Here is a 27,891-nt window from a genome sequence, read left to right on the forward strand (position 1 = left end):
GGCAATTCTTCTTTCCAAACATTCTTAAGATTTCCAAATAGCTTACTGTCTTCTGGAACATCAGGAAGCTTAAGGAAGCCATATTAATGTCAATATGTCTGCTCTGCCTTGGCTGGCCCCCCACACCGAAGCCTCGGATCCCTATCTCAACTCCAGTTTTCACTCTCTTTCCTGCTATAATAAAAGTCAAGTTGCACCTAGTCCTGCTTGTAGCTGTGGAAACAAACCCTCTTGAGTCCGAATGTCCGAATGTGCACTTCAGAAGAGAGAGAGAGGACCAGGAAGAAGGCCGAGATTCCCTGATAACCTTATGCCCTTGGACACTGCCAGCCTTTACACCCCAGATTAAACTGTGTTAGAGAAGCCAAGAGAGAAGCACACGCGGTTCGGGAGACCTGTGCCTGCCTGTTCCATTCCACACCCAATCATCTCACCACGCCCTTCTCCTCTCTTTATATTCCCCTCCAGTCCAGGAACTGCCAGCTGCAGAGAAGGGAGAGAAGGAAGAAGAAACGACCGTCCGCTGCCCAGCCCCAGCCCCACACCCAGGGCAATCAACAGGTAGGCAAGCTTCAGACACTATTCAGGAGTCCTGTGAACAGCAGACAGGTTTGAGCCTGGGATTGAGGAAGAAACATGAAAGATCAAAGGTGAAGTAGGGGATCGGGTAGAGGAAGGGGGGGGGGAAAAAGCAGGGCCCCATGAGAAATGGAGGCAGGAAACAGTCAAGCTGAAGACTTGGGGACAGTGTGGGGGGGAGACAGTACAGATGGAATAAGAGGTAATAGTTCCCAGATTCTTCCCAAGTAATCCTTTCTCAACCTTGTTAGGAGAGGATAGGTGAAGCAGGGAGTTCCCTGGTCCTCTTCCTGGTTCTTAGGGAAAGGTGACCTTGGGAGGCAGGCAGCGGGTGTCTCTTCCCCTGCGCCCTCTCAGCCTTCCTTTGGTATCTGTTTATTCTGTGGTTTTCCTGAGGCTGCCTCTCCTGGGTAAAATGGAGAGATTGTGTGCAGATCGAATTCAGAGAAGAGGCTGGGCAATGTCAACCCCCTCCCCCCAATACCCACAAAATAGACGGATTGGGTTTCAGATTAAACAGAGGGGCCATGGGAGAAGGGGGTTTCGGGCTTCGGGAATCCCCGTGGTGCTGTCCTCTACTTGGTGCTGAAATCTGACTACCCTCATTCTCGGTGGGCCTCTGTCCCCAGCCTCAGCGAGTGAGTCTCCGGCCTTCCTAATTACCTGGCTGGTGCTACCCAACCCCACCCCCGCACACCTAGCGCGGTGGCAGGCGGGAAGGCGGAGTCTGAGTGAGCCCCACCCCTGGAGACTGCGGCTGGGGCCTCCCTCTGCTCCGGCTGGCCGCTCGCTCGCTGCGCTTCTCCTGCAGCCTGGTTGGCACCGGCTGCCACTTCAGCTTCAGCCTTCATCGTGACCCCTATTTTGGCTTCAGCCTCGGACCCAGCTCCGGCCCTCTCACTACCCGATTGCATCCTTCCTAGCTCCTGACTTGCTCCAAATCCTGCTCCGAATCCAGTAGCTGCTGCATCCCCAAGCCATGGCTGGTCCCTTCTCCCGTCTGTTGTCTGCCCGCCCGGGACTCAGGCTCCTGGCTTTGGCTGGAGCTGGGTCTCTCGCCGCTGGGATTCTGCTCCGTCCGGAATCTGTACGAGCTGCCAGTGAACGAAGGAGACTATATCCCCCGAGGTATCAGTGCCTGAGACGCATGAGGTGGGGGCTGGGGGTGGTGGTGATGATGATGATGATGGGAACCGAAGGAGGGTAGAAAGGATGACTTGAGCAATAGGCAGCTCTCCCCCCCCCCAGAAGATGGATTTCTGTACAGTTTGGAGATCCCAGCCGTATAGGAGGAATAGGGCCAAATCCGTAAGGTGAGATCATGTCTAAGAACCTGTCACCTGATGTCTCGGCCTCCAAGCCAGCTTTGGCCTGCGAAGTCTAGGTTCACCCACTACCCAAATACCTTGCCGGATGACTAGAAACTACCTTTCCCCCATCTCGACCTATTCTCCTTGTTCTTAATTCTCCTGAGCCTTTCCCCTCCCCCACCTCTACTGTTGTGCTCACTAGAGAAAAGGAACTGTGTAGATCTGGGGGAATTGAGGCAGCCACAGGCAGCTAGAACTATTGGAGGGGGGGAAAAGACCCTGGAAATCCCTAAAGAGGTTATCGAGATTTAGCCTACCTCTAATTCCCCCTCCTTCCAAGGAGCACAGGCAGTCATGGCTCCCTGGACAGCTCCCAGATGACATCAGTAGGTCTAGTCTCCTGTGCCCTCCCTCCATGGTTACTGGGTACCCCCTTCCCAGTGCTGAGTACCCAGACCTCCGAAAGCACAACAACTGCATGGCCAGTCACCTGACCCCAGCAGTCTATGCACGGCTCTGCGACAAGACCACACCCACCGGTTGGACACTAGATCAGTGCATCCAGACCGGCGTGGACAACCCCGGCCACCCCTTCATCAAGACTGTGGGCATGGTGGCTGGAGATGAGGAGACCTATGAGGTAGGGGGCCCCTCAGAGTCTCCCTGGTGACGTAAGTCACCTTCCCAGAAATCCTAGTTCCTTCTTCCCCCTAAAGATCCTTCATGTCTGTTCCCTCAAGACTCTAGATTGTCGATACTCAAATTTTCCGACCCGGGGAAATCGATCTACAATTGAAGTGTAGGAAGGAGTTTCTTCTTTTTAACCATCTCTCTCTCTCTTAACTCCCTCTTAGATATTTGCCGAACTGTTTGACCCTGTGATCCAAGAGCGACATAACGGATATGACCCCCGAACAATGAAGCACACCACTGACCTTGATGCCAGTAAAGTGAGCCGCTTACGACACTTCCGATTTGTGTGGCCTTGTGCACAATGTTCTGTATCCAATCATTACACCTTGTTTCCTGGATCATGGTTAGACTGCTGAGCTTTCGATATTGATAAGAGAAAGAATTGTATATCTTGAAGAATAGCAGATATGAAGACACAGTGGATAAGAGTGACTATATCAGGATAATGGGGTTGGGGAAAATTTGATCAAAGTCCACTGTGTGGATGAAATTGTGAAAGAATTTTTTAAAAAGTGACTATGCCCTGGCTGGGTGTGGTGACTCACACCTGTAATCTCAGTTCTCAGGAAAGACGCCCCCTCCCCCCAACCTCAAAAAAAGGCTGTACCCAAAGTGGGAAGTTTGGAGAAATAGACCATGACGTCCTCTTCATGCCTGTACAGTGTGTCCTTCCTCCAGTGCGTGCTTTATAATCCTTCAGAGCTCCCGCCTGTGGTGTGTCTGTGACTTACTCATTCTTTTACTCCTCAGATCCGTTCGGGCTACTTTGACGAGAGGTATGTATTGTCCTCGAGAGTCAGAACTGGCCGAAGCATCAGGGGACTCAGCCTGCCTCCAGCCTGCACTCGGGCAGAGCGGCGAGAGGTAGAGCGTGTGGTGGTGGACGCACTGAGCGGCCTGAAGGGCGACCTGGCCGGACGGTACTACAGGCTCAGTGAGATGACAGAGGCTGAGCAGCAGCAACTGATTGATGTGAGGGGCCTTGAGGGGGACCGGGGCTGTGGGAGCAGCTGATGGAAAAGGGCCAGAGGCCAGGCTGGGCCACATAAGATAGATGGACTTTGAGAGACCCAGACGATACTGTGAGAATTCTTATGTCCAGTCCATTTATTCTCCTCAGGACCATTTTCTGTTCGATAAGCCTGTGTCTCCACTGCTGACCGCAGCAGGGATGGCTCGAGACTGGCCCGATGCTCGAGGAATCTGGTAGGAGGCTGATCCGCCTTCTTTGTTTCCCTTGTATGTGTATGTCACACACACACACACACACACACACACACACACACACACACACAACTTCCCCTCCATCTCCCCCAGATTTCGTCTTGCCTCTTGATCCCTTTACCTCTTCCCTCAGGCACAACAATGAGAAGAGTTTCTTGATCTGGGTGAACGAGGAGGACCACACACGGGTCATCTCTATGGAGAAAGGCGGCAACATGAAGAGAGTGTTTGAAAGATTCTGCCGGGGCCTCAAAGAGGTTGGAGAAGGGTGTGCAAGGGAGCTAAGTGGGAGGAAATGAGGAAAACTGAAGGGCAGCATAGGTAGATTGGCTATATCATTTGTCAGCCAGCCCAGGGTATTTCTGATCGTAGAAAGAGTCATTATTAATCAGGCAAGGACAGTAGTTACAAACCAGGGTCATCCTTGGAAAACCAGGGCATATAATGACTCTTAAAATGGGAAGACTGTCAGTAACCTAGGGAAGGAAGTAAAGCATAATCTTTGCCAAGTAATGCAAAGAAAGAACCAATGATATAGCAAGCCAGTGCTGGGGTGGGTGGTGTGAGGTAGGATATGCAGCTAAGGAGAATGTTTGAGCCTGGATTGATGTAGGGGGTGAGGGATTGGTATGTTTATGATACATCACCCAGTTCTGAGCCAAGGTGGGCCTTGACTCTGGGTTCTATCTAGCATTGTATCTAGGCTTTGAGCTGAGAATGGGAGAGAGACTAGGGGAGATGGAGGCTGAAATGGCTTAAGTTCTAGAATGAATGGTTCTAGATGAGGGGTCAATTTGTGGTCTTATGGATTGGGTCTCTACATTTAATTCTGTTTTAGAAACTGCCATAGATCTAATCCTTAGTGTATATTCTTGTATCTATAGTTTTATTTTTGGACTTGTAAAGAAAGAGAGCTTCGCTTTTAGATTCTAGCTGGGAAGCTTATACTATTTTTGGCAAGGAATGGATAATGTTCTATGAGTGGGTAGAAAAATACTCTTTAATTATATGACTCTGTTTCCTCATCTATAAAGTTGAGATAATATGGTTGCTTATATTTTAGGCTGTGAGGATTAAATGAAATAATGCAGGCAAAGTAACTGTTCTACAATAAGTGTTAGCTTCAGCATGATTAGTTTCAGGCTTATGATTCCTTCTGAGTATTGAGAGTGTCATCTTTACTTATCCTGGGTAGTGGCCTTTGTGTCTATTGCTCTGAAAGACGCTAGTCTCTTCAATTCTAATAGTCTAATGGTGGTTAGCCTGGCTAAGGAAAGCGGGGACACCTCGGTGCTCCCCCTCTCCTCACACCTGTACCTATGGATCTGGCTTCTCTGCTCTACTTTTCATTCCTCTCCAGCTAAGAGCAGGCTCTCCTGCCTCTTCCTGTGCCAACCCTTTTCATCCTGTTCCTGTCCAAAGGACCCTCTGCTCTTTGTTAAAAAGATAATTGATGCATAAAGAGCTCATGGAACAATCAACCATTTCTCTGTCTGTGTACCACTTCTGTTCATTTCCATAGGCCACCCTTAATGTACCATTCCCTCAAGTTTCTTCATGAACAATCTGTTTGTCCACAATCTTATCAGTATGCACATAGTGCAATATCAAAGTTACCTTTCATGTGCCATGACAATCATTTTTTAACAACAAAGAACATGCCATTCATCCATTCTCAAGTTTCTTGTTGTAGACATATTTCTAGTGTTTGTAAGGGCTAACTAAGAGGGATAGAGCCATCCCCGATTTTCTCACAACTGAACTTCTGTCGGCACAGGTGGAGAAGCTGATCCAGGAACGAGGCTGGGAGTTCATGTGGAATGAACGTTTGGGATACATCTTGACCTGTCCATCTAACCTGGGCACTGGACTTCGGGCAGGAGTGCACATCAAGCTGCCCCTGCTAAGCAAAGTAAAGGAGATGTGGGGTTAGAGAGGGGTGTGAGTGAGAAGGAGATTGGACGGGGAGGGAGAAGGCTCTCTGAAAGGAGCCAGTCATATCATATCACAGCTAAAGGGCCAAGGGCAAGGTAGGAATCGTCTCTGCCCCCTCTATTGACCTGCCCCCGATTTCTGTCTTGCCTATAGGATAGTCGTTTCCCAAAGATCCTGGAGAACCTGAGACTCCAAAAGCGTGGGACCGGAGGAGTGGACACCGCTGCCACGGGCAGCGTCTTTGACATCTCTAATTTGGATCGACTTGGCAAGTCGGAGGTGAGGTCTTATGAATTGGGTGGAGGAGGTGAGATAAGACAGTGAGTGAGCCCCGGGAATGTAATAGAATCTGAGGGAAAGTTCAGGTTGAATTGGGGAGAGGAGGGGAAGTATGTTTTCAGAGATGGAAAATACAGTGCTAAGAAAGAAATTCGGGTCGGGCAAGGTGGCTCATGCTTTTAAGATGAGCAGAGGCAGGTGGATCTCTGTGAGTCTCAGGCCAGCCTGGTCTCCATAGCAAGTTCCAGACCAGCCAGGGCTACATAGTGAGATCCTGTCTCGAAAAAAAGAAAGAAAGAAAGAAAGAAAGAAAGAAAGAAAGGAAGGAAGGAAGGAAGGAAGGAAGGAAGGAAGAAAGAAAGAAAGAAAGAAAGAAAGAAAGAAAGAAAGAAAGGAAGAAAGAAAGGAAGAAAGGGAGAAAGAAGGGAAGAAAGAAGGAAAGAAGGAAAGGAAGGAAGGAAGGAAGGAAGAAAGAAAGAAAGAAAGAAAGAAAGAAAGAAAGAAAGAAAGAAAGAAAGAAAGAAAGAAAGAAAAAGAAAGGAGAAGAAAAAGAAGTTCAGCTAGACTGTGGGAAGTAGAGATCAAGGATCAGTGTTCTTCAGGTGGAGCTGGTACAGCTGGTCATCGATGGAGTAAACTATTTGATTGACTGTGAACGGCGTCTGGAGAGAGGACAGGATATCCGAATCCCTGCACCTCTCGTCCACGGCAAACATTAACCCCCGCCCCATCCCCAGCAAATGAATCAAGAGCCCCAGGACTTCCGCATATTTAATGGTGGCCCATGCTGCTTGCCCTGGACCTGCCCCTCACTCCCTCTCCTAGTAAAGACTTCACATTATGTCCCAGCTGTCTGTGTTATTTCTGTTGGTGTGGTGAGGAGGAAATAGGAAATGAAAAGAAACAGTGGGGTTATTCATGACGGCAAGAGACATCTATGCCAGGAGCGCTGATTCTCAGGTGGGTGGTGGAATACATTACCCATATTCCTCATCCACTTACAGAGAATAACCAGAACGCACTTCCATTTACAATTTGTTCAGTATGATGTAAGTTTTCTCCCTCAGCGGAAGGAACAGTATCATAACAGGTGGCCAACAGAGCTGATGGTCAGTGCCAGAGCCCAGGAGCATTGGAACCAGTCATAGAGACCCCAGGCTGAGCTTCGACCTGTAATGAGACGAGGGATGGGAAGAACATCACAGTTCTGTTCCCTAGGAGCCTTTGATGCTCCAAAACTAGCTCTCTGCAAATAAATCCCTCTGCTCCAGAGACTCTCCTCCATGGGTTCTGAGGGCCGGGCGGCACCAAGCTGGGACTTGGACTCTGGCTCAGACAACAGCTTATGAAGCTGTTCCCCCGTTACTTACCCCGTTGTTCTGGGATCTCCTTCCCTTCGTACTGGGCCCATGCCACTGCCTGCCGCTGCTCTGGACTCAGGTAGGCCATTTGCTCGGGCGTAACAGCCACGGCCTGAACACTGGTGAGACTAGATAACTGGATGGGGTTGAATACCACCTAGAGGTAAGGACAGGAATCACTACATCCACAATCCGGTTGGGCCCCTGCTCTCCCTATGGCGACTCTAGGTCCCCGTCCACCGAAACTTACTGCAAACTTGGGGGCAGGGATGACGGAGATGGCAAGAGGAGTCAGGCCCTGGATCTGTTCTCGCAGTAACGCCGAAAGAGCCAGGTCTGGGATGCCAGCTAGTGACGGAAGCAGAGCGCAGCTAACTGTCAGAATCCACCCACGATGTGGTGACAAAACCCTGACAACCAGTGGCCCAGCTGCCCCACCTGCTAGCGTGCCGATTTCAGTGAAGATCTCAGGCCCCCAGTCACTGACTGGGCCAAAGCCGCCGGGCAGCACCAGGAGGTAGGCCAGGACCTCCAGCTGTTCCTCCGAGCACGGGAGCTGCAGGCTGCCCAGGAAGAGAACTGCTTGACTGTGGAGCGGCAGGAAGGAAGGGAGAGGAATTCAGCTTTGAGGGCAGAAGAGCTGTGGTCATAGACGGAGGTAGAGATGGCCTCACATGGACCCCCTCCCTTCATAGCGCAGCCCCTCCGTGAGCCCACCTCCACCCCAGCACCACCACCACCCCCAAACCTTCCACAGGCGACCTAAACTCCCAACTGCTGATGTGCCGTAACTCCTCTGGCCGCAGCCCACAGAGTGTGTGACCGAGTGCCGTCAGGTAAATGAAGTCCAGGTGGCTCACGTGCCGGCCACTCTGCCGCAGGAAACTGAAGACCACAGCTCGGAGCTGGTGGAGCACAGGACACAGAGATAAATCAATCTTGGGGAATTAGTGGATGGGAAATGACTAGGGGAGTGGAAGGTGCTCCTGGGCTATATCGCCTTGTTCTAAACATCAGAAGATCCTGTCGCCATAGAGAAAAATCAGGATACACCCTTACCCTCACAAAGATAGGAGGAGGAGCAGAAAGGGGGCTGGAGAATACTATGTATGCAGGACCTCAGAGAATAAATCACAGAGCTTCCAAGGTCATTAGTATAGGGTATTAAGAAAAGACAAGCTGAGCGTGGTGACTCTCTTGCAATCCCAGCATTTGGGAGACAGGCAGGAGGATCAGAAGCTCAAGGCTATCCTCAGCTGCATAAGAGGGTCAAGACCAGGGTGGGCTACATAAGACCCTGTCTACCAAAACAAAAAAACAAACCAAGAAAAGATAGAAAGAATGGCCTGAAAGGACCACAAGAGAAAAATCTGTTAGGCTTGGATGATGTAGAGGACTAGGTCTGCAGGATGATGTCTGGGGCAAGGCCAGGAAGAGAGAAGATGGTACCTGGGCAGAGCTCCAGCCGTCTATTTGCCCCAGGCTGCTGAGCACACCCCAATCCACCAGGGTAAGCTCCTGCAGCTCCCGCTCTCCCAGACCTCTCAGGAGCCGGCCCAGCTGCAAGATCTGCTCAGGACGGAATCCCCGGGGGGCACCCCACAACTAGGAAGAAGACAGGAACAATGTGAGTGGAAAAAGCACCAGACGGGGAGTCAACCTCAGGGTCATGGTCTTTAGCTGTGGAACACCGGTCAGATCTCACTCGCCTTGTTTTTGGTTTCCACCACAGTAAAGTGAGAGTTTCTCTGACTTAGGGGTTCTGAAAGGCTGGAGTCTCAGCAGGAAAGGAGAGCGAACTCTAGCCCATGCACCCTAAACGCTATGTGCACCAGACCCCCCGAGGCACCAGCTGAAGTGCAGATGCCAGACCCAAACTCCGGAGAGTCTTAGTCAGTCTGGCACGGGAGCCAGCAATCGCCTTTTAAGAACCCGTTCCCTGGACACCTTTGACAGCATTCAAATAGTCCCTCTACCTCTTGTACTACACTTTCTTCAATACTGATCCCCTCTGACCTTCTACTTATAATCCAAACCTCTCACTTTCATCTTCTGCTTCCCCACCTCTTACCCAAGTCTCCAATCCCTTATGTCCCGTATCACACCCACTCAGCTTCCTCATGTTTTTACCCCTTTGGTCCTATTAGCTTCTCTATCCCTAACCTGCTTGGCCTTGCCCATGGCTGCCCGTAGTTCCTCAGGACCAAGTCCTGGATCTTCAGCAAACAGTGACAGACAATCCTCAAAGTCTGAGAGTTCCATCTCTGCGATCTGTGTGGCAGACCAGGCTGCTGGGAAGGTGCCCCGGATGTCTGCACAGTTTGGTACAGGCTCTGAAGGCAGAAGGCAGAGACAAAGGGTCAGTGTGATACTAAATTATGCCTCCAGTGATAGCTGCAGATCATTTAACCCTTGAAGGACAGAGCAGTGTGGGCATCATGGATTAAGGAATGATGACAGAGAGCATTATAGGGCTCATATGACAAGGCCATCCTTTGTTAAACGGAAGACAGAGGAGATTGCTCAGATATTTAATAAAATAGCTGAATCAGAACCCAGGTCTCTGGACTCATGATGTCTCCTTCTGTCTATAGATTTCCCCAGCAGAGAGCTCCACACTTTGCCAGGCCAGAGAGAAAACAAGAAAATGGAATTCTGGGCTAAATTGTTGTTTTGAGACAGGGTCTCATGTAGCCCAGGTTGGCCTTAAATCTGCTGCGTAGCTAAGGTTGACCTTGAATTCCTGGTCATCCTGCCTCCACTCCCAAGTGTTGAGATGACAGGTGTGTATGCCACCACACCCAACTTTAAACATTTAATGGGTTATAAACTCCCAGGATTATAGACCCTTACAACTAGAAGAGACCTTGAATATCATCTTCTAACCCTTGTGCTTTACTGATGACCAAAGCCTAGAGAGCAGGAAATCTGCTCAGTGGGTTCCACACACCTAGAGCCCAGCCTCCCATCCCACTGTGGTGCCAGTGATAGAACCCAGGGCCTTGTAAATGGCAGCCAGAGCTCAGCCGCCCACAGTCACCCACCCAGGCTTCCAATTGCATTGTTTGCCTTGATGCCTTCTCCCTCACCCCCTGCGGGAGTATTTGGGGAGCTTCACCTGGGAGACCCTCGGCAGCTGACTGCACGATCCCAGCTACTAGAGCTGCTTTCTTGTGGGCAAGCTGTGGTCCTCCACACAGATGTCCCACTCTGCTCTGCTTCCAGTTCTGCTGCTTTTCCAGAAGCCGCTCCAGGGTCTCCGGGCCCAAAGCCTCCTGCGGGAGAGAGTCGAGGGGGAGGAAAGGCGGTTTGGCAGGCAGGGCCCGGAGCTTTATTTTCAAGATCCTTTCATCAGGGCTGGGGGCTCATGACTGCAATGCTGAAGCAGGACTGCCATGAATTTTAAGCCCACCTGGGCTACAGAATGAGTTCAGGCCAGCCTGACTCTCTCAAACAAACACTGAAAACAAAAGCTACAGACAAGCCCTGCCTTTGTTTAGCCGTCTCCTCAGACACAGACTCCTTTGCCCTCCATATCTAACTTCCAAGAGCCACCCCTCAGTCTTCTTGTTCCTTCACCTCACCCTGGGGATCAAGGAAATCGCCTCAGTAGGCAGAGTGAATACAAGGCGTCCAGCTTGCTCTACTTCATCCTGGCTCCACAATTCTGCTTTCCTGGTGGGGGGGAGGGGAGGGGACAGACGAGACAACACGGAGTTGAGTGAACTGTGAGGAAAATGAGGCATTCTGAGCCTGGGGACTCAGGGTACCTTTAAAGCATATGGAGTGGGATGCCACTGTGACTGATGGTCAAGGACCTAGGTATAGGATGTTACCAAAGTGCCATACCCAAGAACAGGCTCCTGCAACAGCAGCCATCCCAGCTCTGTGGCAAAGGTCTCGCCTAGGCAGAAGCCCTGCAGCTGACCAAGATGGGACAGGAGAACTGGTAAAGGGATCCGTCGTGTGCTCTCTATTCCCAGGAATCCAACCAAGGGGCCCAATGTATTCAGTACGTCTTCAGAGATTGGGGTCTCCTTTGGAGCCTGGAGAGAGGCATCAAGCCTTGGACAATGCACCTGATCCAGAGTACCAGACTCCTTGATCATGATACCAAGTCCCTTGATCCTTCTCCCCTTCCTACTTCCAACTCAGCCCCCCATGAAGGCCCTTGCTCATTTGCTGTTTTAAATAGTGAGTGAGCTCAGACAGAAGCAGATAGAAAGACAGAGAGAGGCAGACTGTAAAGGATGTCTTAGACATCAAGGGACACCAGCATGAAACATGAAGCAGGTTGATCAAAAAATTGAGAGGCAGATCTAGAAGCCAAGGCTGGCAGGTAGGTTAGCAGTCTAAGGCTTGGGCCTAGAAGTGAAAGAGCACCCTTTGAGGGGCAAGGATCACAAAGGACCTGAATCTGATGGGGAAGACTCTTACCAGGTTTTTCAGTGCCCGCTCTGCCAAGGCTGCCTGGTGGAGCGGGGTCAGTGTCAGCAGCTGCTCTGGAGCACCGTGGACCAACTCTACCACCAACATGATGGAATCATCGGACAACCTGTCCATCAGCTGGATCCTGTTATTGAAATTTGACTGTGGTAACATTCAAGTGGAACTGAGCGAGGCTGAGAAGGGATCATCAAACCTCACCTTCCTAATGTCAGACCTGAACCTGTGACTCTACACAGAACTGATATTCAGCAGTCCTGAGCCAGCTCCCACCATGTACTTGAAGGGAGAGCACCAAGATAGTGGCCATCTCTAGCTGTCCTTTGAAACAATCCTACCTGATATGATGTGCTCAAAAGCCCCAGAGAGTAAACACTGTTCAAATCTCTTAGCAATTGTTCACAAGTGAGGAACTCCAGTTTTCTGACTCATGGTCCAAGGTCTTTTACCTCAGCTGGGTTCTTGGAGTTCTACATTATCTTAGAGAATCAACATAGTTAAAGAGATTTAAACGGCCTTTAAAAGAAATAAAACAGAAATCAGAAGTGGTACCTGTACTCTATATAGAAAAGGGCCAAATGGATGAGAACCAAAATCTAGAGGGAAGTTTGCGAACACGTATGTATGGGAATTAACTGCTTTCACAATTGTCACGGCTCCAGGAAGTCTTTAACCCCAGCCTTTCCCTACGCTCACTTGCAGCTCAGATGGCAAGCAGCTGGAGAAGCACATGGATAAGGTACTCATAAGCTAGAGGCTGGAGAGATGGCTCAGTGGATAAGAGCACTGGCTGTTCTTCCAGAGGACCCAAGTTCAATTCCCAGAACCCACATGGCAGCTACAACCATCAGTAACTCCTGTTCCAGGGAATCCAACGCTGTCTTCTGGCCTCTCTGGGTACCAGAATGTACTTGGTGTATAGAAATCCATGCAGCAAAATAACCATATACATAAAGTAAAATAATAAATTGTTAAAGCTCTAAAAAAAAAAAAAAAAAAAAAAAAAAAGGTTGAGTGTAGCGGCACATGCCTTCAATCCTGGTACTTTGGAGCCAGAGGCGAGAGGATCTCTAGGAGTTCCAGGCCAGCCTGGTCTACACAGTGAGTTCCGGGCCAGTGAGAGCTACACAATAAACCGGAATCTCTGGAATGGGGGAACCTCTCACCTAGCCTTCTCTCCCTCAATTCATACTTGAATCTGCTTTCTAACATTCCTTCCATGGGACCATCCAGCTTAGGTCTGGAGAGCGCAAATGATCAGGAACTCACTACTTCAACTGTATTCAAGTGAAAAAAAAAAAATCTGATTTTGACCTTGTGAATCCTAGTCTTGTCCCATGGAACCACTCACAAATTACCCTATACACTTTCTATCTGAAAGCTTCTTGGGGTCTTGGAGGCGTTTTAACACATTTCATCCCCCACCCCCACCCACTCCTCTGAACATACTGAAAACATAGTGCACTAATCAGATTACAATCCTCTAGGACACAAATAGACCATTTCCTCCTTCATTTCAGTTACCATACATCCATTAATATAACCTAGATTTTTCCCTGAATTCACCTGATGGTCACAACACAGTATTGCCAACCTTTGCTATCTTGTGCCAGGGCCATTCTTGGGAGCGGATGGACATGCGAAACAACTTTGAAAGAGTCCTGCTTGGGACTGTAGATGACATCAGGAAAGCACTAGACAAAAAGCTGCCTCTTCTGGGTATTTCCCAAGAGGGAGTCAAAGGTGAGCACCCTGAGGCCCCCATGTCTCCAGGCATGCACTCACGGTAAGTCCAGGAGCAGCCGTGTGTCAAGCTCACTCAGTTCTGGCCCCAGGGTAGTTAGCTCGGGCTCTGGCATTGTCATTCTTCGCTGTAACTCTGCCCAGATACAGGCCCGCTGGGAGGTATTGGATAGAGAAGGCAGGGTATAGACAGAGCTGAACATGGAGGCTGGGATCCTGAACCCAGGGTTCAAGCCTCCCACTAACGTCGAAGACATCCTCTCACCAGGCTCCCTCGAACACCAGTGGGCAGTTGATAGAGCATGTGTACCACAGCAAGGAAGTCCACCATTGAGCTGATCTGCTGCAGAAACTCACAGGACATGCCCCCTGCCAGGTTGCCCAGAGCCCTGTGGGCATGTGAGTGGGAAGATGCTCTTTAACACATGTAATAGCCTGCCTGATCCTTAATATCAGCACTCTCAACACAAAGACAGATGTTCATTGACACTCATTTACAGCTTGTGAAATGTTTGTACATAGATAACATCATTGGCTTCCCATAACATCATCGCTGTTTAGCAGCGAGAAAATAAAGATCTACAAAGGTCAAGGGATATTCTTAACATCAGTCTACTAGAAGTAAGTTGAGACCAGAGCTATGTCTTCAGATTCCAAAGTCCCTGGTTCTTTTACTGTAGGTGTAAGTAAAGTGATACCTACTTCTTTCTCTAGTGGCACTAAAGTCACCTTGAATTAAATTAAGAACAGCAAATGTCTATTAGGAGTTTCTGCTGGGCCAGGTACTGTGTTAAAGATATTATATGCCTTACTCTCATTCAATTTTCACAATAACTTTATTTTAATTCTCATTATATAAAAGGAAAAATCTGAAGCTTAGAGTGACTTAGAGACTTGACTCTAGGTAACAAAGATGTGGCGTGAGCCCAAGTTTTCAGGGTCCCACGGCAATAATTGGGATGGCTGTGGCACTGTAGAAAGGAAGGAGGAAAGCGAGGGAAGGGGAGAAAACCAGAATGCTGGCAGGGCTGGAATAGTAGCCCATCCCTGTCTCCCCATCACACAGTGCCGGGTGTAGAGTGAATACGCAATAACAACAACAACAACAACAACAATAATAATAATAATGCCACCTGAATCGAACCAACTGTCCAACCCAAGCTACTCACTGCAGGTTCCTGAGGGTCAGGTTGGCGGGCACTTGCATCTTCTTCCAGAGAAACTGTGCCTATGGACAGACAAAGAGGAAACAGCTTCCCAGCAGAGGCACTGTCCCGAGGACCTCAGAGGTGAACATGAGGCCATATTTCTTCACTTTGTGATGCTCACCAGCACCCCCCCCCTTTCCCAAAGTCCTACTCCCTTCTGAGAGAGAGAGAGAGAGACCAGTGATAGGGGGTAAGGTATCTGAGCAAGGGCCGAGTCAAGGAAGTGGAGAAGACAGAGAGGACGTTCTAAGGCCCGAAGAAAGCGGTACCTGCTGCTCAGACCAGGGCAGCTGCCGATAGCGCCTCCGGTTTGCCAGAAGAGCCGCGGTGTCCAGTTGTAGCAGCTTTAGCGGGAGCAAGGGAAGCAGGCAGTCTGGCCAAGTGGTGGGGATGGGCTGCTGGCAGCGGTGGGTAGAGCAGTGGGTAGAGCAGTGCGGTGAGAGGTGAGAGGGTCTGCACTAGCCCTCAGCGAAGGGCAGAAAGGGATCAAGGCCAGCATGGGGTGGAAGGGCGTTTGCCGTGCAGGAATGAATACCTCGGTCCCTCACACCGCATGCTATTGCGGTTTGTGTTGCGCTAGCTAGACACCTGATGAACAGAAGTCCCCTAGCTTCTCTCAGCCTTAGTCTTTTCATCTGAAAGCAGGGGGTTGGCCTGGAAGATCTCAGGCCTTCTGGCTTTGACAGTGTAGGATAATAGGAGCAGTGATGTTCTGCATCAGGACCTGGGATGCTGTTAACATCGAGGTGGGCACAGAGCTAACCTGAACTCTCGGGGCCACCGTAGGGGGAATGTACGAAGCAACACCAGCCAGTTGAAACCACCCAGAACATGGAGAGGTGCTCAGTCTGGAGCTCCCACACATACCTGACCCGGAATGCACACAGCTGTGCCAGCACCTGTTGCACCCATACTTTTAACACCATCTTTTACCTGCACGAAAATTAGTAGTCTCTGGGTGCATGCTTGCAGGAGTGCGTGCATGCACGTGTGGTCTCTGGCCACAAGGAAGATGCCCACCCCCGATGTACCATGCATCTTCTGCTTATCTCGTCCTCCTGTTCACATACCCGAAAGGTCTGCAGCAATGCAGCAGTCTGGCAAGCCGAAAGCCTTGACAGCTCAGGGCCCAGGCAGGAACAAGCCCCGAGCAGAATCCGCTTAGGGATGGCCTGGAGTGTCTGGGGGCTGAGACCTGGCAGCAGAGGATGCAAGGAGCAGAGTTCCTCCAGGGATAGCTAAGGAACAAGAGACAAGAGTTCTGAGGAAGGGGGGCAGGATGTTGGGGAGACAATAACTCTGTACAGTTGGGCAATAGGTATGAGGGGAGCTGAGAGAGAGAGGAGAGAGAGACGCGATGCAAGAGCCAGGGGACTAGGACACAGAGCCTCTAGGAGACACAGAACTTGATGCCACTCACATCGTGCCTAGGGAGGAGCCTTCCAAACAGCAGAACAGCCTGGAATGGAATGGAACGGGAATCAGCGGCTCTCAGCTCCCATTAGCCAAGTCTCAAACAGGTGCCAGACCTACCCTCTAAAGCTTCCAGTTCCCTCTCAGCCACCCCAGGGACCAACCTCTCTGAAGGTCCTTCTTGAGCTGAGAAAGGGGAAGGAGGAATGTCTTGTTCACCTTCAGCATTACCCAGGGAAAGGAAGGGCTGATCATATCCCTACATGGGATTCTCATGACTGGGCCTTCAGGGAGTAAGACAAGCCCACCTGGGCAGGTGTGACACTGGCTCCCTGCAGGGCAGGAAGCATGGCTCTGAGCTGGGGCTCCGACAGCTCCTGAAGGAAGCGGAGGCCCAGCTGGGAAAAGAGAGGTGCCCAGACCCGCAGCTCTCGGGGGCTTAAGACAGCACCTCCAGATGAACGCAACAACCCCAGAAGTTCATATGCCACCTGTAACGAAGGAAGACGTAGGACTGGGGGGGAAAGCACAGCCGAATCCAGGACTGTCTTCCCAAACTCACATCTGCATTTCCCAGGGCTTGGACTAGTCCTCGGAACCAGGGAGACCAGAGTAGCACTGGTCCAAGATCACGAAAGGAGTCACCGGGTAGGGTTAGGAAGAGGCGAGAAGAGGCACCAAGGGACAGAGATGGCAGGGAGTGGGATTGGGAACCCACACCACTGTGCTTAACCTTGGTCGGTGCAACTGGGCAAGTCATTCACACAGTCCCCGGGGAAGTCTGGAGTCTTTCAGGTTTGTACCAAGGGGCTTACCCGTCCTTCTGGGCGGAGGGTCCCATTGGCCGCACATTCCAGCAGGCCCTGTTCTACAGGCCCCAATGGATCACTCAAGGGCACCATGCTCTGTAACTCCTCAGGACTCAGGAAACATGCCAGGGACCCAAGCCTGAAGGGGGCATGAAGTTGGCCTTGATGTGGTCACTGATACTAGTACCCAGGCACGAACTATTTGGTACATAGAGTAGGCATGTAAACTAAACTGGGAAATGTGAGCACCATATATCAGTTTCTGTCTCGGAGCCCCTAAACTGCCAGGACCTTGTTCTCCTCTCTTGCCTCTTCCTTCCTAGGACACTATCCCTGCTTCTGCACCCCCTCCCTGCTGGCCATGGTCACTGACTCCACAACCACTCACCTACGCACTTGCTCCTCCCCGTCCTCCATGCTCTGGTTCACTAGGCTCCGAAGCACGTGTCGGGCATGCCCTGGCCCAAGACCTGCCACTGGCCAGATATCCTCCAGGGCCTGGATCTGAGATGGGGAAGGAGAGGTGGGGTAATGGTGAGACCGGGAGCCCACTAGGAAACATGCTGCTGACTCCCATCCCACCTTGAGGAGGATGGCACAGTCAAATAATGATGACTCTCATACCTGGTGAGGGCTGAGCTGTAGAAAGTTCTCCAGGGGGAGATGGGGAAGCAGAGGCAGTACCGCCCACAGCAGCTCCTGGGGCCAATCAGGCACTTCTCCAAACAGCTCGGGGGCCAGCAGGCGCTTAGCCAGGGCCTCCTTCTGCTCAGGCTTCATTCCTGAGCTGTGATCCCGGATGGCAGCCAGGCTAAAGAGAGTAACAGGTCTCAACGTTTCTCCTACATACTCTCTGTTGCAGTCTTGTCACGGTGGACGGGAAGGGAGACGCTCCCTGATTTAACCGAGAGGAGCTCTAACAGGGATCTCTGTAGGGGGACAGGCTTGACCTGACCCTGACAGGGCCAGGAGCGGTTCTTACACGCTGTCATTGGCCAGAAGGGATGGTGGGAAGCGCATCAGGTCGGGGACAGCCAGGAAAGGGATGAGTGGTGACAAGTCAATGAAGAGCTGGGAGGTGAGGCGTGGGTACCGCTGGAGCAGCAAGGCTGTCAGGCGGCCCACGGCCTGCTCCTGGGATGGCGGAACCTGTAAGAACACAGAACCGGCCGCTGCCTCTGAGGGCATTCCGTGTCTGCTGCCACCGCCTCTTCGGAGCTCCTCTTGTCACTGAAGCGATCCCCCAGAACACCGGGGTCTGGGAAGCTTTGGTCCCTTCTTTATCCCTTCCATCCTCGTTCCCCTCCCCTCTGCTCCCACCTTCAGCTGAGCCCAGGAACGAAGCATGAGCGTCAGGAAGCCCTGGGCAGCCTCCATCTCCGCTGAAAGCACCAGCTGCTGAAGGTCTTCTGGAGGCATGTGAAGGTAGGCCTGGGAACGGGAGGCAGTGGCGGGTATGACTTCAGTGAGCCGAGATCTCAAGCCACGCCGCCCCTCAGCCACCCTTGTGCCCCTCCACCTGCTACCTGCACAAGGATCTTCAGGGCCCAAACACTCTTCTCCCTCTGGAGTAGATCCCACAGGAGAGGCTGGTGGGAAGGAAATACAGGAAGAGAGCTGTCTCTCCGACCCTCCTAAAGCTTGCCCAGGGACTTCAGCTCAGCTCGTGGGGACACTTGCATGCCCTTCCTCTGAAGTCAGTATGTGCGTGTCTTCAGATGGTAGGCCCCGTTAAGTCCGGGACCATGTCCTAACTTCTCTCTTACGGTCTCCCGTGACAGGCTTATAGTTGGCTCCACAAATACGTGTAGAACTGAACCAAACTACAATCCCTCCGTCTAATTCCATTTCACTCAGTCCAGGGCTTGAAAAAAGTGGCCCTACCACGAACCAACAAAATCTCACAAGGTGCCTTTACATAATAGCTATTCAATGAATTAAAGATGAAATTTAACACATTGTAAGCTCCCCTGTCGCACAGAGAAGACACTACAACAGGAAACATCACTTGCCTGAGGTCACAATCATCTATGTGATAGATGAACCTGAACCAAGTCTTCTGATTTGTAGTCCCCTAAATCTTCCTTTTTCATTCTTACTTCCCAACCCACAATTCTCACTTGTTAGGGAGAGAATTAAAATCTTTTACTTCCTGGAGCAGAACACGGGCGAGTCACAGAGTGTGACAGAATAATGAGATGGAGTTTATTGCATGTTTATGAATCATGCACTAGGCTAAGTCAGCAGCATGTAGCATTCCACAGAGTCTTTGCAGCGACTCTAGGGTTAATATTGTGTCACACTCAGTTTATAGATGAGAAGACAGGGTGACCTGCCCGAGGTTGGCAGCCCAAGCCTGTCAGGCTCCACAGGTGTGTGCTTAAATCACTCTGAGTACTACACCCTCCTCGTCTCTATATTAGAAAATTCTCCTGAGTCCCTTCCCTTGCCCAGGGGCTTTTACAGAGGCAGTTCACTCACACTGAAGCAGGATAGAAGCTCCATCTTGCTCATACCAGAGCTGAGACTGACAGTGGACTCCAAGCCTGGTGGGGTTGGCTCTTCTCGGGCCAGGTACTCCCCAACCGTCCTCAGCACACTTCGGCGGCCCTCTGGGCGGAAGGCATCCCAGAAGGAACAGTTGTCTGGGAGACTAGAGAGCAGCAGAGCTTGACCCAGCATCCCCTGAGTCTCAGTACCCCCAGCCCCCGGACCCAAGAGGAAAGTCAGTAGGCGCAGGAGATAATGCAGGCGTGTGTGGTGGGCAAGGGCTGGCACAGAGGACTGACAGCGTGGCAACTGGGATAACATGCCAAGCAGAAAGGGACCAGGAGCCAGACAGAGCGGCGATGGTCCCAGAGGCGGCAGGGAAGGCAGCAAAGGCCCCAGCATGCCTTCTAGAAAGCAAGTGTCGTTGCCTCCACGACTTATTCGGCACTGGCCTGCTAGCCAAGCCCAGAAGGGGACCAAGGCCTCATACATGGTGTCGTTGGCACAGACCATGAGCAGGAAGCTGCCCCCGTCTGGGCAGCGTTCTCCACAGGGTCCAACGCGGCAAGGTGGGAAGTCAGTGGGATCCAAAGTCGGGCCCTGACACACGTGCTGAACCCAAGCCTGGTTTCGGGGGGGTACAGCCTGCAGACTCTCCTCCACACACAACCGTTCAGCCCACAGTGTCTCATTCTCCAGGAAGCAACCCCAGAATATGTCTGGGGTAAGGGGCACAGGGACCAAGCCATCCGGGCAGCTGGTGGGGGGTGGGAGCAGACCAGCACAGAGTTGCTTTACCAAGCGACGATTAGGGCCAGACAGGGCGGAAAACGAGAGGTTGCCGCAGATCATATCCAGAAATTGATCAGGAAACTGATCGTGGCAGGCCTGGAGCCAACCTTGGGCACGGGGTGCCCATGAGACTGCATACCATACAGCTGTCTGGCAGATGACGGCTGTGCTAGGAGGGGGCTGTGGGGTGACGGGAGGGGGCGGCGGGGTGGCAGGAGGGGGCGGCGAGGTGGCAGGAGGGGGCGGCGAGGTGGCAGGAGGGGGGGGCGAGGTGGCCGGAGGGGGCGGCGGGGTGGTAGGAGGGGGCGGTGAGGTAGCCGGAGGGGGCGGCGGGGTGGCAGGTTTGATGTGCTGGCAGAGCAAGTAGATAGAGAAGTTGGAAATGCTGTAGGGTGGCTCTGGGCCTGAGTGGTTCTCGCAGAGGGCCTCCACAGAGATGGCTCGCCGTTCCCGCGAGGAGGCTCGCCGCCGCCGCCGTTCCCGCTGTCTAGGGCTGATGGGAGCTGCAGGCTGGGAAGCCCTGGGCAGAGGCACGCCTGTGCTCAGGCAGTGCAGGAGGGCAGGAGGTGGAGGTGGTGATCCAGACAGAAAGCCCAGCGCTTGGGCATCCCAGGAAAGGTTGTTCCGCATGCCCCTGGGTGCACAGGGAGGAAGGAGCAAGCAGGACGCGATCAGCCCACGTTTCCTCCAGTTGAAGGTTTTGAACCCAGCTCAGAGCTCGGCAGGGGGTGTGGCAAGCATGAGCTTTTCCTAAAGTAAGCTTCCTGAGAACATGGGCATCACTGGCTTGAATACTAGGATGGAGGGAAGGACAGAAATCTGCGCTGCCAAGGCACAGCATCGCAGGGGCCAGCCCACTCCCAGCCACGGACAGCCCGCTCCCGGCCACGGACAGCCCACTGTAGGCCATGGACAGCCCACTCCTGGGCACCGACAGCCCACTGTAGGCCACGGACAGCCCACTCCCGGCCACGTGGTCCCACGCCTTTTCCTTTCTTCCTCTGGTTTTAGGTAGCTTAAACACAACCCTCGTTTGGCCTCATATCAGGAAACCATCCTGACAACTGAATATGCCTAACTGTGCTCTGGGCTGTTGTACAGCAATAGGCTGGGGGCCAGCCGTCTGTGCCCCCCACCCAGCCCATCTTTACTAGTTAACATGAGTTAGGCACTAGATGCCAGACAGTCTAAGTTTATACTTTACCAACTTTCTGAGACTGGGTTTCTCTGTGTAACCCTGGCTGTCCTGGAACTTGCTTTGTAGACCAGGCTGGCCTCGAACTCACAGAGATCCACCTGCCTCTGCCTCCTGAGTGCTGGGATTAAAGGCGTGTGCCACCATGCCCACCTTTTTTAAATTCCTCACAGCAGCTCTACAGCAGTGATGACTTTGTTTTACAAATAGGGAGAGTGAGGCCTATACCGCCAGAGTGACGGGTCCAAGGTCACATGACAACGGAGGGACATTGAAAACCAACCCAGGTGTCACACTCCAAAGCCACTCATCCACACTCTTCCTATTGATTTCTGTCTACATTCTGGGGGGCTAATCCCTTCAGTGCTCTACCTACAGATTGCCCAGACCCAGCTCCCCAGAGCTAGAGGTCTCCTGTTACTTACCATAAGAGCAGCTGTTGAAGGTTCCCTAGGAAGGAAAGAGCAAGAAAGAAAACAAACCCTGATTGCAGCTTCCTCCCCCGCTGCATCCCGGCCCTCACCCTGGCAGCACTCACCTCCCTGGCACTGCCCGTTGGCATCAGGCTCTGGCTGTCCCATCATAGAAAAGACCTCATCTTGCAGAGAGTGAGTGACGCGGAGGAGCCCCTCCTGGAAGGCAGCATAGAGGGGGGCCCCCACTGTGCGTAGCAGACCACCCCAAAGAGCCTCCTCAGAGCCCAGATCTCCTGTTGGGGTAAGCAAGCCCAACAGACCCTGCAAAAAGTGAGGCGCTGGCTCTCTCCCATCGAGGCCTGTGGCATTGGTTGGGTCCACACTGGGCTGCAGCTGCACCAGGGCCTGCCAGCGTGTACCCTCTAATAACAACATCAGGGAAGGCAGCCAGTCAGCAGCCAGGACACAGTCAGAGGGCCCATCACGGGTGCATGGGGGCCTTGTGGGAGCAGGGGGGCCTCCAGGAACTAAAGCTCCCAACAGCACCTCTACAAGTCCACCCAGTACACCTGCCTGGTGCGCCAAAAAGTCCCGGGGAGTCTGCTCCTGGCCCAGGAGTGCCAGCACGTCTCCCAGAAGCCCTAGCATTGGCTCCCAGTCTGGGCTACCTCTCAGTGTCACGAGGAAATCATGGAGTCGAAGCGCAGGGGGCTGGAGAGGTGGGGGCTCTCCCACTGGTCCCTCCCCCATCCTCCCAAGCTCAAAAGAAGAAGAAATGTTGGCCAGGAATGCAGAGAACCGTGACTGGCTGAGGGAACGCTGAGGCGCTTGGTCCAGAGTGGAGAGGAATGACTTCAGAAGGGAGAGAGCAGGATCCGAAGACTGAGGCCCAGGAGGGACCAAAGTCACTACAAGAGAGATGAGAAATCACTAAGGGAGAAAAGCCTAAAGCCCAAAGTAGCTCTTCCCCTCTTTACTTCTGAAGATAAAGTGAAATGAGCCAGGCATGAGCCTACAGCAGCATTTCTCAACCTGTGGGTCATGACCCCTTTCGCAAGGGTTGCCTAAGACCATCGGAAAACATAGATATTTACACTATGATTCATAACAGTAGCAGAAGTATAGTTATGAAGTCACAGTGAAAATAATTTAATGGTTGGGGGGTCACCACAACAGGAGGAGCTGTATTAAAGGGTCACCGGGTTAGGAAGGGTGAGAACCACTGCTCTACAGTAAGTCTTGGCCTGCTTCCTGAGCCCTTAGTGCCACGTGTGACACCAATCTCTGCCTTCTTCCTGTCGCTTCAGCCTTTATCCAGCTGGCTAACCTCCACACTATTCCTTGTAGACTTTTTTTTTTCCTGAGACAGGGTTTCTCTGTAGCTTTGGAGCCTGTCCTGGAACTCTCTCTGTAGCCCAGGCTGGCCTTGAGCCCACATTGATCTGCCTGTCTCTGCCTCCCAAGTGCTGGGAGTGCGCCACCACCACCCCGGCTACTTATAGACAAGGATTCTCTATGTAATCCAGGCTGGACTCAATCTCAATCCTCTGCCTCAGAGTGCTGGGCTAACAGACACAAGCTACCATATTCAGCTAACTTATACTCTCTTGTCTTATTAAAGGGAAAGGTGGGGCCAGTGAGATGGCTCAGTGAGTAGAGGCATCTGTTGCCAAGGCTGGCGACCTGAGTTCAAACCCAGAACCCACCTGGTGGAGGAGAGACTCAAATCCTGCTCTTGTCCTTATCTCCACCTGTGTGCCATGGTGCCTTATGTGTGCACAGTTTTAAAAAGAGGAGAAAGCTCACTCTCTGTCTCTCTGTCTCTCTGTCTCTCTGTCTCTGTCTCTCTCTCTCTCTCTCTCTCTCTCTCTCTCTCTCACACACACACACACACACACACACACACACACACACACACACACACACGCCCAAGAATTTTTAAAAGATGGGAAAGGTTATTCTCCTTCATCCCCAGCCTACTCCATGTTCTCACCTTTGTGTGAGACCAGCAGCAGGAGGAGCAGCAGCAGCAGCAGCAGGGGCAGCAGGGGCCAGCGGCTCAGAGCCATGTTTCCAGGCACACCCTGGTCCTAGAGGCGAGTGCTGGTTCTTCTCACCTTGGCGGAATAGCCAGGTGAGGACAGGGCATTGTAGGCAGCCTGGGGCTCCTCTGACGCGGTAGTATGGTCTCTCGGGAAACAATATCTGTAACCTGACATCAGGTTTGTCACCGGAGCCACTGAATACCTGATCCTTTGGCTTTGGGAGAAGGGTGTACTTCTTTTAGAGGGAGGGACCAATGAGAGGGGACTTCAGGGCCCTCAGAGCATCAGCCAAGGAGATGGCATGAGTTAGGAACCAGAGAGAGGTAGGCACACATGGGAACAGGAGACTGGAAATGCAATCTGGGGGTCTGCAGAAAAATGAAAACACAGAAAAATACACACAGAGAGGTATAAAAGGAGCTGGAGAGGCAAAGAAGATTTGAGGGATTTGAGAAAGGAAGTGGGCAGCCAGCGATGAGCAGAGAACATGGTGGTTAAGGTAGATCGGTTTCAAGGGTGGAACGCTCAGGAAGAAGAGAACAGTTACTTTAAACCCACTATCTAGAATCCCACAATATCGGTGCTGAAGAGACGGCTCAGCGATTAAGGGCGTGTACTGCTTTTGCAGCAGACCTGAGTTTGATTCCCAGCACCCATATTAGGTGGCTCACAGGTGATTATAACCCCAGCTACAAGGGATTCTGATGTCTCTGACCTCTGGGGACAATTACACGCATGTGCCCATACCTACATGGAAACAAGACACACATACACTTAAAAATAAATCCTTAGAATCCCATAATATTATTAAGAGGTAGGCAGGCTTCACAAACCACATAGATAATTAATAGGTAAGGAAAGAGACCCAGAGAGCTGTGACTTGCTGATTATACCATTCAAATATTGCAGTTTCTCTTTCTCTCTCAAATTAAAACTCCCTACCCATGGAATCCTTTTCACGGACTAGAAAGAATTCATTTGAAGTAAGCTGGTCTAGGCAGGGTCTGGTCAGTTTTCCTTGTGTAAAAGTCCTATGTTGCAGGGTTGGAGAGATGGTTCAGCAGTTAAGAGCACTGACTGCTCTTCCAGAGGACCCAAGGTTGACTCCCAGCACTACAGCAGCTCACACCATCTCTGATTCTAGTTCCAGCGAATCTGACCTCCTCATTTGGCCTCTGAGAGCACCAGGTATGCACATGATACATAGACATATATGCAGGCAAACCACACATACAAATTATTTCTATTTTTAAAACTTTTTCTGATTAATTTTTGCTGTGGGATGTTCTGTATGTTAAATGTGTTGCTCTGATTGGTTAATAAATAAAACACTGATTGGCCAGTAGCCAGGCAGGAAGTATAGGCGGAACAAGGAGAGAGGAGAATTCTGGGAAGTAGTAGGCTGAGGCAGAGAGACACTGCCAGCTGCCGCCATGACAAGCGAGATGTAAGGTACTGGTAAGCCACGAGCCATGTGGCAACTTATAGACTAATAGAAATGGGTTAATTTAAGATATAAGAACAGCTAGCTAGAAGCCTGCCACAGCCATACAGTTTATAAGTAATATAAGTCAGGCAGGAAAACTCTAGCTACAAATTTTGGGTTGAAGTCTTTTGTTGTTGTTGTTTATTTTATTAGTGTCCTGTGAAAGTGTTGGATACCCTGGACCCAGGGAGTTACAGACAGTTGTGAGCTGCCATGTGGGTGCTGGGAATTGAACCCAGGTCCTCTGGAAGAACAGCCAGTGCTCTTAACCGCTCAGCCATCTCTCCAGCCCTATATTTTATTTTTTGAGACAGTCTCTCTATGGAGCTCTGGTTGCCCTAGAACTCTCTATGTAGACTGGCTGCTGTTGGACCCCAAAATCTAGGGGTCTCGAGTGGGCGCCCCAAGAACCCAGACTCCAGTCCAGTTGATGCAATAGCAAGAGATTTTATTTAAGCTTCTATATAGAAGGGCAAACTCTGCTCCTAAGAGCAAGAGCCGCATCTTACTGCAGCCCCATAAGGGCTTATAAAGGAAAAACCCACAAAACTCACAAGATTACAATTCCCATACAGTTTCGTTTCACAAGATCATAGTCTGATCACAGAGTGATCACAGAGGGGGTACAGTTACATCAACATGTACATTCTTCCTGAAACCTCAAGGGGGGATATCAGGGCGGGAGTGGAGTTTACACAAAGGACACAGTGGTCCTTCCTGGAACACCTGCAACTATCCCAGTCACAGTTGAGCACATCCTTAACAGAAATCTCTTTACATTGTTATATGGTTGCAGGGGAGATTGAACAATGGCTAAGTCAGGTCGCCCTTGGAACTAGATTTTTAGTTTCTCATTTCCTGGTACTTGAAGCTTCTCCTTTCCTGAGGCTTGGGGGTGTAAGCCTGAAGGGCTAGGGTCTTTCAGCTGCCTCTGCCTTCTGAGTGCTGGGATTAAAGGCGCATGCCACTACACTTGGCCATACTTTTTTTTTTTAATTTAAAAAACAAAATAAAATCAGACCAAACTGCTGTGATGCACATCTTTAATCCCAGCACTTGGGAGGCAGAGGCAGGTGGATCTCTGAGTTCAAGGCTAGCCTGGTCTACAGAGTGAGTTCCAGGACAGCCAGGGCTACAGAGAGAAACCCTGTCTCAAAGAGAAAAAAAAAAAAAAAAAAAAAAAAAAAAAAAAAAGGAAAAAAAAAACTTCAAAATGTGTTGGGTTGGTATAGTAATTTAAATGTAATTGGCTCCTATAATCTCACAGGGAGTGGCACTATTAGGAGACATGGCTTAGGAATGGGTGTGGCCTTGTTGGAGGAGGTGTGTCACTGTGGCAGACTTTGAGGTTTCCTATGCTCAGGATATCGCTCAGTATCTCAGTCTTCCTGTTGCCTGCAAGATGCAGGACTCTCAGCTACTATTACAGCACCAGGTCTGCCTGCATGCCACCGTGCTCCCCGTCATGATGATAATGGACTAAACCTCTGAAACTGTTAGCCAGCCCCAGTTAAATATTTTCATTTGTAAGAGTTGCTGTGGTCATGGTGTCTCTTCACAGCAATAAAAACCCTAAGTAAGACAGCTGGGAAGGGTGGCGCACACCTTTAATCCCAGTGCTCAGGAGGCAGAGGCAGAATAATCTGTGAGTTTGAGTCCAGCCTGGTCTACATAGCAAGTTCCAGGCCAGCCAGGGTTATATAGTGAGACCATCTCAAAAAAACAAAACAAATATAAACATGCCCTATATTGTCCTTTTTAAAAACATATTTATTTTATGTTTATTGGTGTTTTCTGCATGTATGTCTGTGTGAGGATGTCAGATCTTGGAGCTATAGACAGTTGTGAGCTGCCATGTGGGTGCCAGGAATTGAAGAGCAGTCAGTGTTCTTAACCACTGAGCCATCTCTCCAGTCCCGCAGGTCCTGTATTGTAACCACAGCTGGAATCTGGGTTCTTCGCCTAGAAACTTCAGTGTAGGTTCTTAAAAAGATGATTCCTAATATGGAAATTTTGTGAACACAATTTCACAAGTTGAGGACCAAGTGGCTATAGGTCTTGGCAATAGCATGGAGAGGACTTGAAGTTTCCCAGGGTGGTAGTGCAGACCCTGGCCAAACATTACAGTAGGTTATACTTGCCAACAGCAGTTTCTTAGCCACGGGAGCTGAGATACCATTGTCTCTGGGGGCAAGGATGAGGTCGCCCTAGCTATGGTTCTGGGTTGCTGCCTAAACCTCAGCAAGGCTGAGCTCTGCTAGTTTTTTCCAGTTTGACGCAAATGTAGACACACCTGGGAAGTGTGAGCGGGCTGAACCAGGTCTGCCAGCCAGTGTGAGCGGGCTGAAGCAGGTCTGCCATCCAGTGTGAGTGGACTGAAGCAGGTCTGCCAGGCAGTGTGAGTGGGCTGAAGCAGGTCTGCCATCCAGTGTGAGTGGACTGAAGCAGGTCTGCCAGGCAGTGTGAG

At 51.1% G+C, this 27,891-nt stretch overlaps 2 protein-coding genes across 3 annotated transcripts; one reads left to right on the plus strand and one right to left on the minus strand.

Annotated features, from left to right (window-relative positions):
* Positions 1-426: 426 nt before the first annotated feature.
* Positions 427-6,868, plus strand: Ckmt1a (creatine kinase, mitochondrial 1A). Of its 2 annotated transcripts, XM_076568607.1 has the most exons (10): positions 427-561; positions 1,503-1,707; positions 2,331-2,529; positions 2,744-2,839; positions 3,333-3,554; positions 3,703-3,788; positions 3,940-4,063; positions 5,584-5,718; positions 5,895-6,020; positions 6,623-6,868. In XM_076568607.1, the coding sequence occupies exons 2-10, from the start codon at positions 1,559-1,561 to the stop codon at positions 6,737-6,739; spliced, it is 1,254 nt and encodes a 417-aa protein (XP_076424722.1). In that variant the 5' UTR covers positions 427-561; positions 1,503-1,558; the 3' UTR covers positions 6,740-6,868. The 2 variants fall into 2 exon arrangements, with proteins under 2 accessions (XP_076424722.1, XP_015843070.1); XM_015987584.3 differs by lacking the exon at positions 427-561 and having other exon boundaries at positions 681-1,707.
* On the minus strand, positions 5,475-24,090 carry Strc (stereocilin). Its single transcript, XM_076568580.1, has 30 exons — positions 23,887-24,090; positions 22,016-22,801; positions 21,903-21,927; positions 19,482-20,916; positions 18,527-18,589; positions 18,321-18,431; positions 17,983-18,149; positions 17,625-17,811; positions 17,389-17,504; positions 17,007-17,139; positions 16,500-16,682; positions 16,199-16,237; positions 15,849-16,016; positions 15,646-15,711; positions 15,048-15,173; positions 14,740-14,798; positions 13,836-13,959; positions 13,613-13,725; positions 11,819-11,954; positions 11,231-11,427; positions 10,966-11,056; positions 10,500-10,656; positions 9,545-9,714; positions 8,831-8,986; positions 8,144-8,286; positions 7,820-7,968; positions 7,632-7,729; positions 7,391-7,538; positions 7,023-7,190; positions 5,475-5,709 (listed from the first exon to the last, which is right to left on the minus strand). The coding sequence occupies exons 1-29, from the start codon at positions 23,960-23,962 to the stop codon at positions 7,102-7,104; spliced, it is 5,511 nt and encodes a 1,836-aa protein (XP_076424695.1). The 5' UTR covers positions 23,963-24,090; the 3' UTR covers positions 5,475-5,709; positions 7,023-7,101.
* Between the last annotated feature and the right edge of the window lie 3,801 nt (positions 24,091-27,891).

Source organism: Peromyscus maniculatus, chromosome 4 (genome assembly GCF_049852395.1).
Source record: "Peromyscus maniculatus bairdii isolate BWxNUB_F1_BW_parent chromosome 4, HU_Pman_BW_mat_3.1, whole genome shotgun sequence".
In the NCBI taxonomy this organism is placed as follows: Eukaryota; Metazoa; Chordata; class Mammalia; order Rodentia; family Cricetidae; genus Peromyscus; species Peromyscus maniculatus.

Bases quoted from the DNA above. Each gene is read 5' to 3' on its own strand.
- Strc (XM_076568580.1), bottom strand. From the start codon at position 23,962: ATGGCTCTGAGCCGCTGGCCCCTGCTGCCCCTGCTGCTGCTGCTGCTG. The intron at 14,799-15,047 runs GTACCGCTTTCT...GTCTGTCCATAG, and splicing joins TGCCCTGGTCTGAGCAGCAG to GCACAGTTTCTCTGGAAGAA. The intron at 7,730-7,819 runs GTGGGGCAGCTG...TTCCGTCACTAG, and splicing joins TGAAATCGGCACGCTAGCAG to CTGGCATCCCAGACCTGGCT.
- Ckmt1a (XM_076568607.1), top strand. From the start codon at position 1,559: ATGGCTGGTCCCTTCTCCCGTCTGTTGTCTGCCCGCCCGGGACTCAGG. The intron at 3,555-3,702 runs GTGAGGGGCCTT...TATTCTCCTCAG, and splicing joins AGCAGCAGCAACTGATTGAT to GACCATTTTCTGTTCGATAA. The intron at 5,719-5,894 runs GTAAAGGAGATG...TCTTGCCTATAG, and splicing joins AGCTGCCCCTGCTAAGCAAA to GATAGTCGTTTCCCAAAGAT.